At 38.8% G+C, this 15,759-nt stretch overlaps 1 protein-coding gene and 1 long non-coding RNA gene across 3 annotated transcripts in view; both read right to left on the bottom strand.

Annotated features, from left to right (window-relative positions):
* Window positions 1–6,108: 6,108 nt before the first annotated feature.
* On the bottom strand, window positions 6,109–10,250 carry LOC132012820 (uncharacterized). The gene is made up of 3 exons (XR_009402773.1): window positions 9,699–10,250; window positions 6,981–7,114; window positions 6,109–6,317 (listed from the first exon to the last, which is right to left on the bottom strand). It is a non-coding gene; the product is annotated as an uncharacterized LOC132012820 (long non-coding RNA).
* Window positions 10,251–12,534: 2,284 nt separating this feature from the next.
* Window positions 12,535–15,759, bottom strand: part of HSPE1 (heat shock protein family E (Hsp10) member 1) — a 41,392-nt gene continuing 38,167 nt past the window's right edge. For both annotated transcript variants that reach the window (XM_059393132.1, XM_059393128.1), the window contains 2 exons: window positions 14,701–14,812; window positions 12,535–14,574 (listed from right to left, as the gene is read on the bottom strand). In XM_059393132.1, coding sequence (XP_059249115.1) covers window positions 14,443–14,574; window positions 14,701–14,812 — 244 coding nt within the window. In that variant the 3' untranslated portion in view covers window positions 12,535–14,442. The remainder of the gene's footprint in view (window positions 14,575–14,700; window positions 14,813–15,759) is intronic.

Genomic DNA, 15,759 nt, shown 5'->3' with positions numbered 1-15,759 from the left:
AACAATATTAGAATAATTGGGATCCCAGAAGAGGGAGCAGAAGGTATATTGGAGCAAATTAAAGTGGAGAACTTCCCTGATCTGGGGAAGGAAACAGGCATTCAAGTCTGGGAAGCACAGAAAACCCCCCTCAACATCAATAAAAATAGGTCAACACCCTGACATATAATAGTAAAACTTACAAATCTCAGAGAAAAGGAAAATACCTTGGGATATTGGGAGAAGAGGTTGGTGACCTAAAAGAGTAGAAACCTTAGACTGGGGCGCCTGGGTGGCTCAGTGGGTTAGGCCGCTGCCTTCCGCTCAGGTCATGATCTCAGGGTCCTGGGATCGAGTCCCGCATCGGGCTCTCTGCTCAGCAGGGGGCCTGCTTCCCTTCCCCTCTCTCTTCCTGCCTCTCTGCCTACTTGTGATCTCTGTTAAAGAAATAAAATCTTAAAAAAAAAAAAAAAAGAAACCTTAGACTGGCAGCAGACTTATCCATGGAGACCTGGCAAGCCAGAAAGGACTGATGTGACATATTCAGGGTGCTAAATGAGAAAAATATGCAGCCAAGAACACCTTATCCAGCTAGGATGTCATTCAAAATAGAAGGAAAGAGAAACTTCGAGAACAGAAACTAAAAGAATTTGTGATCACCAAACCATCCCTGCAAGAAATATTAAAAGGGATCCTTTGAGTGAAGAGACCCCAAAAGTAACAGACCAGAAAGGAACAGAGAAACAGTGACTTTACAGGTAATACAATGGCACTAAATTCGTATCTTTCGATAGTTACTCAATGTAAATGGGCTAAATGTCCCAGTCAAAAGACACAGGGTATCGGAATGGATAAAAAAGCAAGACCCATCAATATGCTGTCAGCAAGAGATTCATTTTTAGACCCATAACCTCCAGATTGAAAGTGAGGGGCTAGAAAACCATTTATCATGTTAATGAACATCAAAAGAAACCTGGGATGGCAATCCTTCTACCAGAAAATTTAGATTTTAAACCAAAGATAGTAATAAAAGATGAGGAAGGACACTATGTCATAAAGGGTCTCTCCAACAAGAAAATCTAACAATTGTAAATATTTATGCCCCTAACATGGGAACAGCCAATTATATAAACCAATTAATAACAAAATCAAATGCATCAACAATAATACAGTAATAGTACGGGACACTGACACCCCCCTCACTGAAATGGACAGATCATCTAAGCAAAAGATCAACAAGGAAATACAGGTTTTATTTTCTTTCTAAGATTTTACTTATTTGAGAGGGGGAGAGAGAGATCGCAATTAGGCAGAGAGGCAGGCACAGAGAGATGGGGAAGCAGGCTCCCTGCTGAGCAGAGAGCGTGATGCGGGGCTTGATCCCAGGACCCTGAGACCATGACCTGAGCCTAAGGCAGAGGCTTAACCCATTGAGCCACCCAGGCACCCTGGAAATAAAGGTTTTAAAGGACACACTGGTCCAAATGGACATCACAGACATATTCAGAACATTCCATCCTAAAGCAACAAAGTACACTTTCTTCTGAAGTGCACATGGAGCATTCCACAGAACAGATCACATACTAGGTCACAAATCAGGTCTCAACTGGTACCAAAAGGCTGGGATTATTCCTTACATTTTTTGGACCATAATGCTTTAAAACCGGAACTCAATCACAACAAGAAATTTGGAAAGAACTCAAATACATGGAGGCTAAAGGGTATCCTTCTAAAGAATGAATGTGTCAACCAAAGAATCTAAAAAGTTCATGGAAACAAATGAAAATGAAAACACAACTGTTCAAAATCTTTGGGAATACAATTAAAGTTATCCTAAGAGGAAAGTACATATCAATAAAACCCTTGTCAAGAAACCAGAAAGATCTCAAAAACACAATCTAGCCTTAAACCTAAAGGAGTGGAGAAAGAACATCAAATAAAGCCTAAACCCGCAGAAGAGAAATAATAAAGATTAGAGCCGAAATCAATGAAATAGAAACCAAAAGAACAGTACAGGGACATCTGGGTGGCTCAGTCGGTTAAGCCACTGCCTTCAGCTCGGGTCATGATCCCGGGATCCGGGGATCCAGTCCCACATCGGGCTCCTTGCTCGGTGGCCTCTCTCTCTCTCTCTCTGACAAATAAATAATAAATAAAAATATCTTAAAAAAAAAAAAAAGAACAGTACAACAGATCAAGAAAACTAGGAGCTTGTTCTTTTAAAGAATTAATAAGATTGAGAAACCTTTGGCCAGACTTATCAAAAAGAAAAGAGAGTTGGGGCGCCTGGGTGGCTCAGTGGGTTAAAGCTTCTGCCTTCGGCTCAGGTCATGATCTCAGGGTCCTGGGATCGAGCCCCACATCGGGCTCTCTGCTCCGCAGGGAGCCTGCTTCCTCCTCTCTCTCTGCCTGCCTCTCTGCCTACCTGTGATCTCTGTCAAATAAATAAAATCTTAAAAAAAAAAAAAAAAAAGAAAGAAAGAAAAGAAAAGAGAAAGGACCCACACGAATAAAACCATAAATGAAAGAGGAGAGATCACAACCAACACTGAAGAAAAACAATTATAAAAACATATGATGAGCAACTATATGCCAGCAAATTAGGCAACCTAGAAGAAATGGACATGTTCCTAGAGACATATAAACGACCAAAACTCAAACAGGAAGACATAGAAAACCTGAACAGACACATAACCAGCAAGGACATTGAAGTAGTCATCAAAAATCTCCTAAAAAACAAGAGCCCAGGGACAGATGGCTTCCCAGAGGAATTCTACCAAACATTTAAAGAATTGATACCTGTTCTTCTGAAGCGGTTTCAAAATGGAAATGGAGGGAAGACTTCCCAACTTTTCCTGAAGCCAGCATGACCTTGATCCCTAAACCAGACAAAGACACCACCAAAAAGGAGAATTACAGACCAATATCCCTGATGAACATGGATGCAAAAATTCTCACCAAGATACTTGCCAATAGGATCTAATAGTACATTAAAAGGACTATTCACCACAACCAAGTGGGATTTATTCCTGGGTGGCAAGGGTGGTTCAACATCCAGAAATCAAATCAATGTGATATGCTACAGGGGCACCTGGGTGACTCAATTGTTAAGCATCTGCCTTCGGCTCAGGGTGTGATCCCATGGTTGTGGGATGGAGCCCCACATTGGGCTCCCTGCTCAGCGAGAAGCCTGCTTCTCCCTCTCCCACTCCCCTTGCTTGTGTTGCTGTGTCTCTGTCAAATAAATAAAATCTTCTTTTAAAATGTGATACACTACATTTAAAAGAGAAAGGACAAGAACCATATGATCGTTCAATAGATGCAGAAAAAGCATTTGACCAAGTACAGCATCTTTTCTTGATTAAAACCCTGCACAGTGTAAGGATAGAGGGCACATACCTCAATATGATAAAAAGCCATCTATGAAAACTCCACAGTGAATATCATTCTCAATGGGAAAGAACTGAGAGCTTTTCCCCTAAGGTCAGGAACACAACAGGGATGTTCACTATCACCACTGTTGTTCAATATAGTATTAGAAGTCCTGGCCTCAGCAATCAGACAACAAAAAGAAATAAAGGGTATCTGAATCAGCGAAGAAGTAGTCAAACTCTCACTCTTCAGAGATGACATGACACTCTATGTACAAAACCCAAAACACTCCACCCCAAAATTGCTACAACTCAAACAGGAATTCAGCAAAGTGGCAGGATATAAAATCAGTGCACAGAAATCTGTTGCATTTCTGTACGCTAACAATGAAACAGAAGAAAGAGAAATTAAGGAGTCAATACCATTTACAAATACACCCAAAACTGTAAGACACCTAGGAATAAACCTAACCAAAGAGGCCAAGGATCTATGCTCAGAAAACTATAGCACACTCATGTAAGAAATTGGGGAAGAGGGGCGCCTGGGTGGCTCAGTGGGTTAAAGCCTCTGCCTTCAGCTCGGGTCATGATCCCAGAGTCCTGGGATCGAGCCCCACGTCGGGCTCTCTGCTCTGCGGGGAGCCTGCTTCCTCCTCTCTCTCTGTCTGCCTCTCTGCCTACTTGTGATCTCTGTCTGTCAAATAAATAAATAAAAAATCTTAAAAAAAAAAAAAGAAATTGGGGAAGACACAAAAAATTGGGAAGATGTTCTATGCTAACAGATTGGAAGAACAATTTTTAAATGTCTATGCTAACTAAAGCAATCTACACAGTCAATGCAATCCTTATCAAAATAGCATCACCTTTTTTCACAGAACTGGAACAAACAATCCTAAAAATTTGTATGGGACCAGAAAAGACCCCAAATAGCCAAGGAAATGTTGAAAAAGGGGCGCCTGGGTGGCTCAGTGGGTTAGGCCGCTGCCTTCGGCTCGGGTCATGGTCCCAGGGTCCTGGGATCGAGTCCCGCATCGGGCTCTCTGCTCGGCGGGGAGCCTGCTTCCTCCTCTCTCTCTCTGCCTGCCTCTCAGCCTACTTGTAATCTCTCTCTGTCAAATAAATAAATAAAATCTTTAAAAAAAAAAAAAAAAAAGAAATGTTGAAAAAGAAAACCAAAGCTGGTGGCATCACAATGCCTGACTTCAAAGGCATTTTGTGTGATGGTATGACTTCACAAACAAAGCTGTAATCATCAAGACCATATGGCATTGGCACAAAAACAGACACACAGATCAATGGAACAGAACAGAGAAGCCAGAAATGGACCCTCCACTCTATGGTCAACTAATCTTCGACAAAGCAGGAAAAAATATCCAATGGAAAAAAGACATTCTCTTCAACAAATGCTGTTGGAAAAACTGGTCAGCCACATGTAGAAGAATGAAACTGGACCACTTTCTTACACCACACAAAAAGATAGGCTCAAAATGGATGAAAGACCTAAATGTGAGACAGAAATCCATCAAAATCTGAGAGGAGAACACAGGCAGCAAAGCCTGTGACCTCGACCACAGCAATGCCTTGCTAGACCTGTCTCCAAAGGCAAGGGAAACAAAGGGAAAAACAAACTATTGGTACCTCCTCAAGATCAAAAGCTTTTACACAGAGAAGGAAACAGTTGACAAAACCAAAGGGCAACCAACAGAATGGGAGAAGATATTTGCAAATGACATAACAGATAAAGGTCTAGTACCCAAAAGCTATAAAGAACTCAAAACTCAAACCCAAAACCAAAAGAACAAATAATTCAGTCAAGAAATGGACAGAAGACATGAACAGACATTTCTCCAAAGAAGACACCCAAATGGCCAACAGAAAAAAATGCAAATTTTTTCTGCTAAATGCTAAAATTAACAACTCTGAAAATAACAGATGTTGGTGAGGATGCCAAGAAAGGGAAACCCCTTTATGCTGTTAGTGGGAAAGCAAGCTGGTGCAGCCCCCTTGGAAAATAGTACGGAGGTTCCTCAAAAAGTTGAAAATAAAGTTACCCTATGACCCAGCAATTGCACTACTAAGTATTTATCTCAAAGATACAAATGCAGTGGAAAAAAAAAAAAGATACAAATGCAGTGTTCTGAAGGGGCACCTGCACCCCAATGTTTACAGCACCAATGTCCACAATAGCCAAACTGTGGAAAGAGCCCAGATGTCCACTGACAGATGAACAGATAAAGAACATGTGTCATATACATATATACACACACACACACACACACACACACACACACAAAATAGAATATTCAGCCATCAAAAATGAAATCTTCCTATTTGCAATGATGTAGATGAACCTAGAGAGTATTATGCTAAGTGAAATAAGTTAATCAGAAAGACAATTATATGATCTCACTCATACGTGGAATTTAAGAAACAAAACAGAGGATCATAGGGGAAGAGAAAAAAAAATAAAAGGAAATCAGAGAGGGAGACAAACCATAAGAAACTTCCATGATGGGAAACAAACTGAGAGCTGCTGGAGGGGAGGAGTGGAGGGATGGGGCAGCAGGGTGATGGCCATTAAGGAAAGCATGTGATGTAATGAGCTCTGGGTATTATATAAGACAATGAATCACAGAATTTTACCTCTGAAACCAGTAATGCATTATATATTAACTGAATTTAAATTTAAAAATACTAAAATAGAAGTCATCAGTCTTAAAAAAACAAAACAAAACAAAAAAACGGAAATTACCTGATGGTGCATCTTCACGTACTGGTACTACTGAGAAATCACATGGGAAGTGATGCTAGTTTCCTAGACACCATCCTTTCTTTGTCTTTTCTACATTAACTTCCACACTGTTCAGGGATTTGAGGCCCCAGCTCTGCACTATCATACTGTGGAAATTCTGGACCAACACTTAATTTCTGTGGCCTTGGTTTGTTGTTGCATTTTTGTTTTTAAATCTGTAAAACAAGAAGACAAGGGAGCCTCAACTAACCAATTGCTAAGATTCTGGCTCTGAATATTATCTTTTTCCTTCGAATTTGCTAATACCAGCACAACAGAGCCCTCTAAATTGTGCTAAAAGAGCTCTTACTTTAGATTCAGTTTCTAAAATAAAGCAAATCCAAGTGATTCAAAAGTGGTGATATGGATTCAATGTCCATGTTGCTCCCAAACAGAAAAATATGTTTCCCAGTCTAGAAAGTGCTATACAAGACTGCACAAGCCTGATAGCCCTACGTGTCCTAAAGATTCCAGACCAGCTGGTATGGGGCACACTCAAGTCTTAGAAAAAGAACAACTAAATAGCAATTTCCCCTATTCTTACCTGGTATCTACCTGAGATGCACCTAGAAATTCTGTAATGGCAGCAATCTTTGTAAGCAACCAAACATTACAGACCAGTTAAAATTTACTTGATTTCTGGGGTGCCTGGGCACAGTCAGGTGTGTTCAACTATTGCTTTTGGATCAGGTTGTGATCCTAGGGCTGTGGGATTGAGCCCCAGGTCAAGCTCTGCACTCAAGAGTCTGCTTGGGACTCATTCTCCCTTTCACTCTGCCCCTTCCTCCTGCTCTAAAATAAATGGATAAAATCTTAAAAAAAAAAAAAATTAGGGGTACCTGGGTGGCTTGGTCAGTTAAGTGTCTGCCTTCAACTTGGGTCATGATCCTGGGTCTCGGGATCGAGTCCCATGTTAGGCTCCCTGCATGATGGAGAACCTGCTTCTTCCACTCCCACTCCCCCTGCTTGTTTTCTGTCAAATAAATAAATAATAAACAAATATTTTTACATGATTTCCCTCAATCAAATCAACCCAAAATACAAGAGGGTTATTCTCCCCAAAGTCATGGGTAAAGATTCTCATATAGTATTAATCTCATAAAACAAGACTTTTAGGGGCGCCTAAGTTGCTCAGTCGGTTAAGCAGCTGCCTTCTGCTTAGGTCGTGATCCTGGGGTCCTGGGATCCAGCCCCTGTTCTGGCAGTGGCAGTCTGCTTCTCATTCTGCCTGTCACTCCGCGTGCTTGTGCTGTCACATAAATAGATAAAAAAACAAAAACAAAAACAAAACACTTTTGAAATCCACCAAACTAATAAGATTCAACATGTCTGAAGTAGTCTGTCACATTTAAAAGATGAAACAAGGTAACTGACAACTCTGACCACAATCTGCTAAGAGGCAGAAAGTCAGGGCTATCCTCTTCCTCTTTTTAGCTCTATGTGGCTTTCATTATCCTCTGCAACCCTGGGAAACACTCTTCCCCCCAGGAACTTACCCTAAAAGTGAATGTTTCTGATATCACCAACTTTATCTCCCTTTAAGGAAACAATAGCTACAATTACTACTTCTTGTTTTGGAGTCTTCTACCTCATCTCCTGATGATACATCAGAGGGACTCCTAGAGCGTTTATTTTTTAAAGATTTTGTCAGAGAGAGCACAAGCAGGGGGAGGCAGGCAGGGGGAGAAGCAGGCTCCCCACAAGTCCGATTCGGGGCTCAATCCCAGGACTCTGGGATCATGACCTGAGTTGAAGATAGTTAACCAACTGAGCCACCCATCCCCTCCCCGACCCCGGAAGCTTTTAAAATTGTGACCCTCCCATTCCAATCAAATCAGTTTCCAAAGGCAGAACCCAACAATCTGTAGTTTTAAACTCTTCCTTTTTGATGTAAAGAGAGGTTTGGAAAACATTCTTCCAGCCCACTGTCTTGCAACTCTCCTACTCTTTCACAAACTGGTAAGCAAGGTCTCTGAATCACAGAACTGTTTTATGTATCAAAAACTTAGTTATTAATGGATCAGTACAAAGAGGTTGCGATAAATGGTAACCTGCAGGAAATGGTCTCAAGGTCAACATTTTCAGAGACTTAAATGAGCCATGTGATTGGAAGGCATAAATAGGTAACATACAAGAAACAGGAAGTACCACTAAAAGATTAAAAATTAAGAGTGTAGGGGCACCTGGATGGCTCAGTGGGTTAAAGCTCTGCCTTTGGCTCAGGTCATGAACCCAAGGTCCTGGGATTGAGCCCCATGTCGGGCTCTCTGCTTAGTGGGGAGCCTGCTTCCCCCTCTCTCTGCCTGCCTCTCTGCCTACTTGTGATCTCTGTCAAATGAATAATTAAAATCTTAAAAAAAAAATTGAGTGTGGCATGGAGAATTGAGATTCACAATGAATTTGAGAATTGCTGTGGTAGGCTGAATAAAGGCCCCCTAAAACATCCATTTCATAATCCCAGAACCTGTGACTGCACTTAGATAAAAGGGATCTTGCAAATGTGATGAAGGATTCTAAAATGGGAAATTATTTGGATTACCCAGGTAGGCCCAATGACATAATCACAAATCCCCTGAGAAGGAAGCAGAGATCACTATACCATATCAGGCAATGTGATGGTTAAGGGAGAGACTAGAATGATGTGGCCACAAGTGATGAATGCCTTCCAGCAACTTGCAGAAGCTAAAAGAGGCAAGGAATGGATTTTCCCCTGGGCTTCTAAAAAGGACCAGGAAACTAATTTTAGCCTAGTAAAACGGATTTCAAGCTTCTGATCTCAAGACTGTAAGAAGGAATTTATATTAAGTCACTAAACTACTATAGCAGATTTCAAAAATTAATACAATGACTAATGGTTATCTCAAGAATCAGAATCCAAGATCTGTGTTTTATAAAATGTTTTTTAAAAACCCAGAAGCACCAAATATTCTGGGCACCTGTGTGGCTCAGTTAAGTGTCTGTCTTCAGCTCTGGTCATGATCCTGATATAGAGTCCTTTATTGGTGGGGGGTTGGAAAGGGGGGGGGGAAGTTCCTGCTCATCAAAGAGCCTGCTTGTCCCTCTCCCTCTGCCCTTTCCTCCAGCTCACTAAAAATAAATAAATAAATAAATAAATAATAAAAAAATTTAACCCATTTAAAAACCCAGAAGCACCAAGTATTTTTTAAAGTGGTTTCAATATTACCAAAATCAAGGAAATCATAATTTTTCTCTATATACACCTAGTTTTAAAGACACAGTGAGAGGGGCACACGGGTGGCTCAGCCAGCTAAGCATCCAACTCTTGGGTTTTGGCTCAGGCTCATGAGATTAAGCCCCAGGTTGGGCTTAGCACAGAGTCTACTTGGGAATTCATTTGAGAGAGAGACAGAGACAGAGCACAAGACCTGAGCAGAAGGCTTCTCCTTGCCCCTCTGCTTCCTCCCTCCCCACTTTGCACCTACATGCATGCTCCCAAAAAAGAAATATTTAAAAAAACCCACAAAAACACCATGACATTTTTTGGGGCAGTTAAGTACAAATTTCCCACAAACATCAGAAGAGTTCTATTAAATTACCCGAATCGGATAAAATGGGTATCTCATTTCTAATGACCATATCCAGCATTTCCTTATCTCAGGAGTTTTGTTGTTCCTTTGACCCCCCTCGGTCTATCTCTGAGGGAGACAGAGGAAAAATACAAGGACACAATTTTATTGTTCCTATGTGATTCAACCTATTACTTTAAAAACAACGTATAAGGCATTTTTTTTCTTTTTAAAAGATTTTATTTATTTGACAGAGAGAGAGAGATCACAAGTAGGCAGAGAGGCATGCAGACAGAGAGGGGAAGCAGGCTCTTCCTCAGCAGAGAGTTTGATGTGGGGCTCGATCCCAGGACCCTGAGATGATGACCTGAGTCAAAGGCAGAGGTTTAACCCACTGAGCCACTCAGGAACCCCAGGGCATTTTTAAAAATAACATTTCCTGGGGTGCCTGGGTGGCTCAGTCATTAAGCGTCTGCCTTCAGCTCAGGTCATGGTCCCTGGTCCTGGGATCGAGCCCAGCACCGGGCTTTCCGCTGTGCAGGAAGCCTGCTTCTCCCTCTCCTATTCCCCTGCTGTGTTCCTTCTCTCTGTGTCTTTTATCAAAAAAATAAATAAAATCTTTTTTAAAAATTAAAAAATAAAAATTAAAAAATTAAAAATTAAAAAATAACATTTCCTTCTAGGCACTGACACTAAGGAAAATCAAAAATATTAAAATCAACAAATATAGATATGTAGAACATTTTCACATAAAGTTTACTGTATAAGAATATCCCTTTGACAGCGTTGCAAGCAGGAGTGAAAATCCTACAAATCCATTAACTATAACTTTTAAGTTATAGTTATAAGAATTTCTAGCTTTGTATAAGATATAGATGGCCCTCATGAGATCCACCCAAAATAAAGTAGAATACACTACTAATGGAATTTTGATATTTTATTTTTAACTCGTCTCTACACCAAATGTGGGGCTTGAACTTACAGCCCCAAGATCAAGAACGGCATGCTCTACCGACTAAGCCAGCCCAGGCACCCTCACTGTTTACAGAATGATAAATTGCTTTTACCAAGGTTTATAGCAGCAATACAGGATAGGATAAAATGCTAACTTCATTTTAATAAATGAATAGCTAATTTTGAATGTTGATGCTATAATTAATCCTAAAATCAATATCAGACATTTAATTGACATGCTTCCTTCATGAATATAAATTCAAATTCAAAGTATCAATTGTATTTATTATCCTTTGGAAATTTAGGTTATTATCAAAATTTAGTAGTCTGCTTAATTACATTAGGTACTCATATCTGATATACAGCTTTTAATACTATAAAAATAAATGTAAATAAAAACAAATGTAAAACAAACAAGTGAAGCAGTGTAATTAATTACCAGCCCATATAAAATAAAATACCCAGGTATCCCCAAATATTAAGAGTGAGACGCCTAGTTAAAATTTTTGGAGAAGTAATCTAACCCTCTAATAGATTCACTTGGTAGTTATCTGACTATGTAAACTACACTAAAAATATGTTTTTCAGAAACCGCATTTGGATCTTTAGACCATCTCAAATACGCTGCTGAATGTGTTGTACAATACATCTGCAGTGGCTGCTTAGTTAACAATTAGCTGCATTCAAGAAATGAATATCATCTACTTTTACTAAAACATTTACACAGCATGGAAAAACACCCAGAAACCTTTTAACCACATTCAAGTATTCAAAAAATAATATAAAGGGGTGCCTGGGTGGCTCAGTCAGTTAAGCCGCTGCCTTGAACATCTGCCTTCAGTTCAGGTCATCATCTCAGGGTCTTGGGATCCAGCCCACATCTGGCTTCCCTGCTCAGCGGTGAGTCAACTTCTCCCTCTCTGCCCCTCCTCCCTGCTTCTGCTCTCATTCTCTCAAATAAATAAAATCTTAAAAAAAAAAAAACAAGGTATATAAATAAAATGTAGAATTTAACTGTGCAAAGAAAAGTATAGGAAACCTTCAAGCAAAAAGTTATCACATAGACAGACCCAGAGAAAAAACAATTTAGCTCTATTACAATGAATTTCACATCAGTTAGTAAATACGTTTAAAACCATAACATGGGGGGCGCCTGGGTGGCTCAGTGGGTTAAAGCATCTGCCTTCGTTTCAGGTCATGATCCCAGGGTCCTGGAATGGAGCCCTGCATCCGGCTCTCTGCTCAGTGGGAAGCCTGCTTCCCCCTTTCTCTCTGCCTGCTGCTCTGCCTACTTCTGATCTGTCAAATAAATAAATAAAATCTTAAAACAAACAAAAAACCGTAACATGGTCCTTGCTAACAATGTAATCATGGATTTCTAATTTGATTCTGATATTAAAAAGCATGAACTCATTAAGAATTTTACTGAGAAACTGTTTGAGAAACCCAAATTTACAGAGAAAATCAGAAATATAGACACACAAAAGAATGATACTTAGAGAAACATAAATTATTAAAAGTTAGTTTTCCAGAATGATAGAGGAAACAATGAGCTGACTATAGAATCAAAATAATTTAGGGGAATCAAAAGTGCAATCTAACTTCCTTATTGCCCAAAATGGAGTTTTCTATACCCCTCTTCTTAGATTTATTGTATAATTCCTTTGCTAGGCTAATTTTTTAAAATCCCACTTAGGTAGCATACATGTGTATTTTCAAAATTCCGTACACAGTATTAAAGAAAAATAGTAACTTTCATTTAGGTCTTACCTGGTACAGTGAGTGAATTTCATAGTACAACGAATATGAATGAGATGTCAGAATGAATACAAAAGCAAGCCTACAAACTGATGTTTCTTTTTGTGTTTTTCTTTTCATGGTCAGTTCCAAACACAGTATAGGGAAAATGGAATGAGTAAGAAAAAAACATCATATTTTATTTCCCCCATTAACACCAAGTCATATTATTCAGAATGTATTTCAAAATACTTAGCCAGATCACCAATCCCATCCACTGCCTTAGTTCAAATGTTCACTAAGAAAATAAGCAAACAACAGAAATCCATTATCAAACTCCATCTATAGAGAACAGCTACATTGCTATATATAATTTATTAACTTAGTAATTTAGTCTCCCAATATTTACCAAGTTTGTGTAAAAATTTCTATTCCCATTGGTTTATAGTGACATTAATATAAATGCATAATTTCAAAGTCAACATTCCTTTCACTATGAACATAAAACTTAGAAAGATACTTGTGGGTTACAGTAAAGTAATGACTGGTTGCTTGGCTAGCACTGTTCAAGGCCAAATACACTGGAAGGCTTAGAATGGCATAAATATATATACACACACTCTCAATACCTACTTCCCACATTTCTGCTATACATCCTTGTTGTATAATATGGCATAAATTATTTCCTCAAACTTGAAAAAAAAATCCAGATGAATACATTTTCATCTTCACTTCAAAATAACCCTTTTAAATGAAAAAGAAGTTCCCATTTGTTAATTCTGTTCAAGAGATGGATTTAAGTATTTTCTGCACTACATGTATATTTTTTTTACCCTATCTTAGTGCCTCATTACAACCAGTTTAACAATAAGACCTCCAGTTGTTGAAAATTGCATTCAGTAGATTAAAAGGTTGTAAAATCTGCAGTTGAATCTTTAAGACATGAATCATAACAAAAATGTATGACCATCAACACCTTGGGAGCTATGAATTATTGCCAAAAAAACTCACAAGTGCATAAACATAAACTTTGTGGGGAAGGGATGTAAAATAAATACTACAATATTTTCAATTCTATTTAAATGTTACTTAGATGCTTAGACAGAAGGATTAATACTACCAACAGGAAGAATCAAACTATTTTAAAGACCGCTTTCCAAGTAATTAGGACAATTTCGCAAAACAAAGATAAGCAAGAGCCTATGCCAATACATTTTTCCTGTAGTGTAATTGCTAATATGAGGTATAATCTGTAAGCAATTAATACAAATATAAATAGGTATAAGCCACACTAACTCACAGTCTGGTGAAAAGCTTCTCAGCTACTGTAGTTTGGATAGGGAGTTAAAAGAAATGAGAACGGAAGGACAGGGCAGGTTTCCAGTGGGTATGTCAATTTACATGCCTTATCATTATCATCACCTTGTATTTAACAGTCTACTGTTGCAAAAAGGTAAATCCTTTCCAAGTATGCTGGTCTAGAATATACTTTAGTAGCACAGTAAGATTATTTAAGTATTACTAATACTTCATTTGCATTTATATTTGGATTATACACATAATCTTATGTGTATCAAAAACTATAAACAACTTTAAAACATTTTCATCTCATTTCTGAAAAGTTAACAGTTAAGACTGAACTATGTACTATAGAATTTTCTAGAATATCTAAACTAGGGGTAAAACCAAAAGAAAACTTGACTATTTCTTTAGTAAATGGCTTGTGCGAAACCTCAAGCTCACTCATCTTTTTATAGATGGGTTTATTTGATGAGGATTGTGATCCAATGATTGTTTAGCAGCAATTTTACCAAACTGTAAATTCTTTTATTAACAGGCATTATAAACAGATAATACTAATCTTATTTAAAAACCATGGGTGCCACACTGGTGAATATACAGCTCATGAATAACTTAAAAAGTATTTCCCATTTTAAAAGGCAACACTCAGCATACAAAAACCTATACTAAACAAAGAAGCTATAATATGGATACATGATTGATGTGTCTAAAATGATATATATACAGTACATAATTATTGTTAATTATGTGATCAGTACATTTTTTTTCTATATGATTCCCTTCATGCTTCACTTTCCCCAGAAACTGAATTCTGAACTTCCTCTTCTAAAATTGGTACAATCAGGTTATCCTTGGACATCAAATTATATTTCATCACAAATTTAGTAAACCGGTGACACAAAAATGTTTCGTTCTGTAGAGAGAAAGGAAAAAAAGTAATTTTAGCTTACTATTCAGAACCAAAAAACTAGACATAACATCAACATATACCATTATCATTCTGCTAAAAATGCATCACGATAATTAGTGAAATACTTACTTCATATTCATCAAATATCTGCCGATGGTGAAAATAAGCATGTGAAAATATTCTGTAAATCCTACGGCATACTGATCCTAGTTTTGCTACAGATGATTCCTTTATGCTAACCCTAGAAACAGGAAAGAAATCAGAGTCATAGAGCTGGACAGATCTTACGAAAAAATAGTCTAATCTTCTCAATTCACAAGTGTGGAAACTTAGACCTAGGAGAAAAAAGTGACCAGTGCAAGGTCACAGTGCTAGTAGGTGGCAAGACTAGGACTAGGACCCCTGTTCTTTACTCCTAAGCCAGTGCTGTATCTACCTAACCACAGCAGCCAAGAAATTCAGTATTATAACTTTTGAAACTTTAAAGTTCAATGCAATTAAATCCCTGACAAATCAAAATTTACTAAAACTTAACACTTTGTCCACTAAAGATGATTAAAACCACTAAAGGGAATTGTTTTATTCTATACAACTTGACTTTTTAATAAAAAATGCCTACAAATTTTGGTATTAAAAAAATGTAAAGGGGCACCTGAGTGGATCACTCGTTAGGCATCTGCCTTTGGCTCAGGTCATGATCCCAGGGTCCTGGGATCGAGCCCCGCATCGGGCTCCCTGCTCATGGGGCTCCCTGCTCGTGGAGCTCCCTGCTCCCTCTTCTCCCTCTCCCACTCCCCCAGCTTGTGTTCCTGCTCTCGCTATCAAATAAATAAAACCTTAAAAAAAAAAAGTAAAAAAAAAATTTAGGGGCACCTGGTTCAGTCATCGGAGTGGGTGACTCCTGATCTCGGGGCTGAGTTTAAGCCCCGTGTCAGGTGTAGAGATTACTCAAAAATATAAAATTTTTAAAAATGGGGCACCTGGGTGGATCAGTGGGTTAAGCCTCTGCCTTCGCCTCAGGTCATAATCTCAGGGTCCTGGGATCGAGGCCCGCATTGGGCTCTCTGCTCAGTGGGGAGCTGCTTCCCCCCCATCTCTGCCTGCCTCTCTGCCTACATGTGACCTCTCTCTGTCAAATAAATTAATAAAATCTTAAAAAAAAATTTGTTTTAAATGTACACAGGATAC

Source organism: Mustela nigripes, chromosome 3, assembly GCF_022355385.1.
Source record: "Mustela nigripes isolate SB6536 chromosome 3, MUSNIG.SB6536, whole genome shotgun sequence".
Taxonomy (NCBI): Eukaryota; Metazoa; Chordata; class Mammalia; order Carnivora; family Mustelidae; genus Mustela; species Mustela nigripes.
The sequence above is the reverse complement of the archived record's forward strand: the minus strand, read 5'-3'. Positions and strand labels throughout refer to the sequence as shown.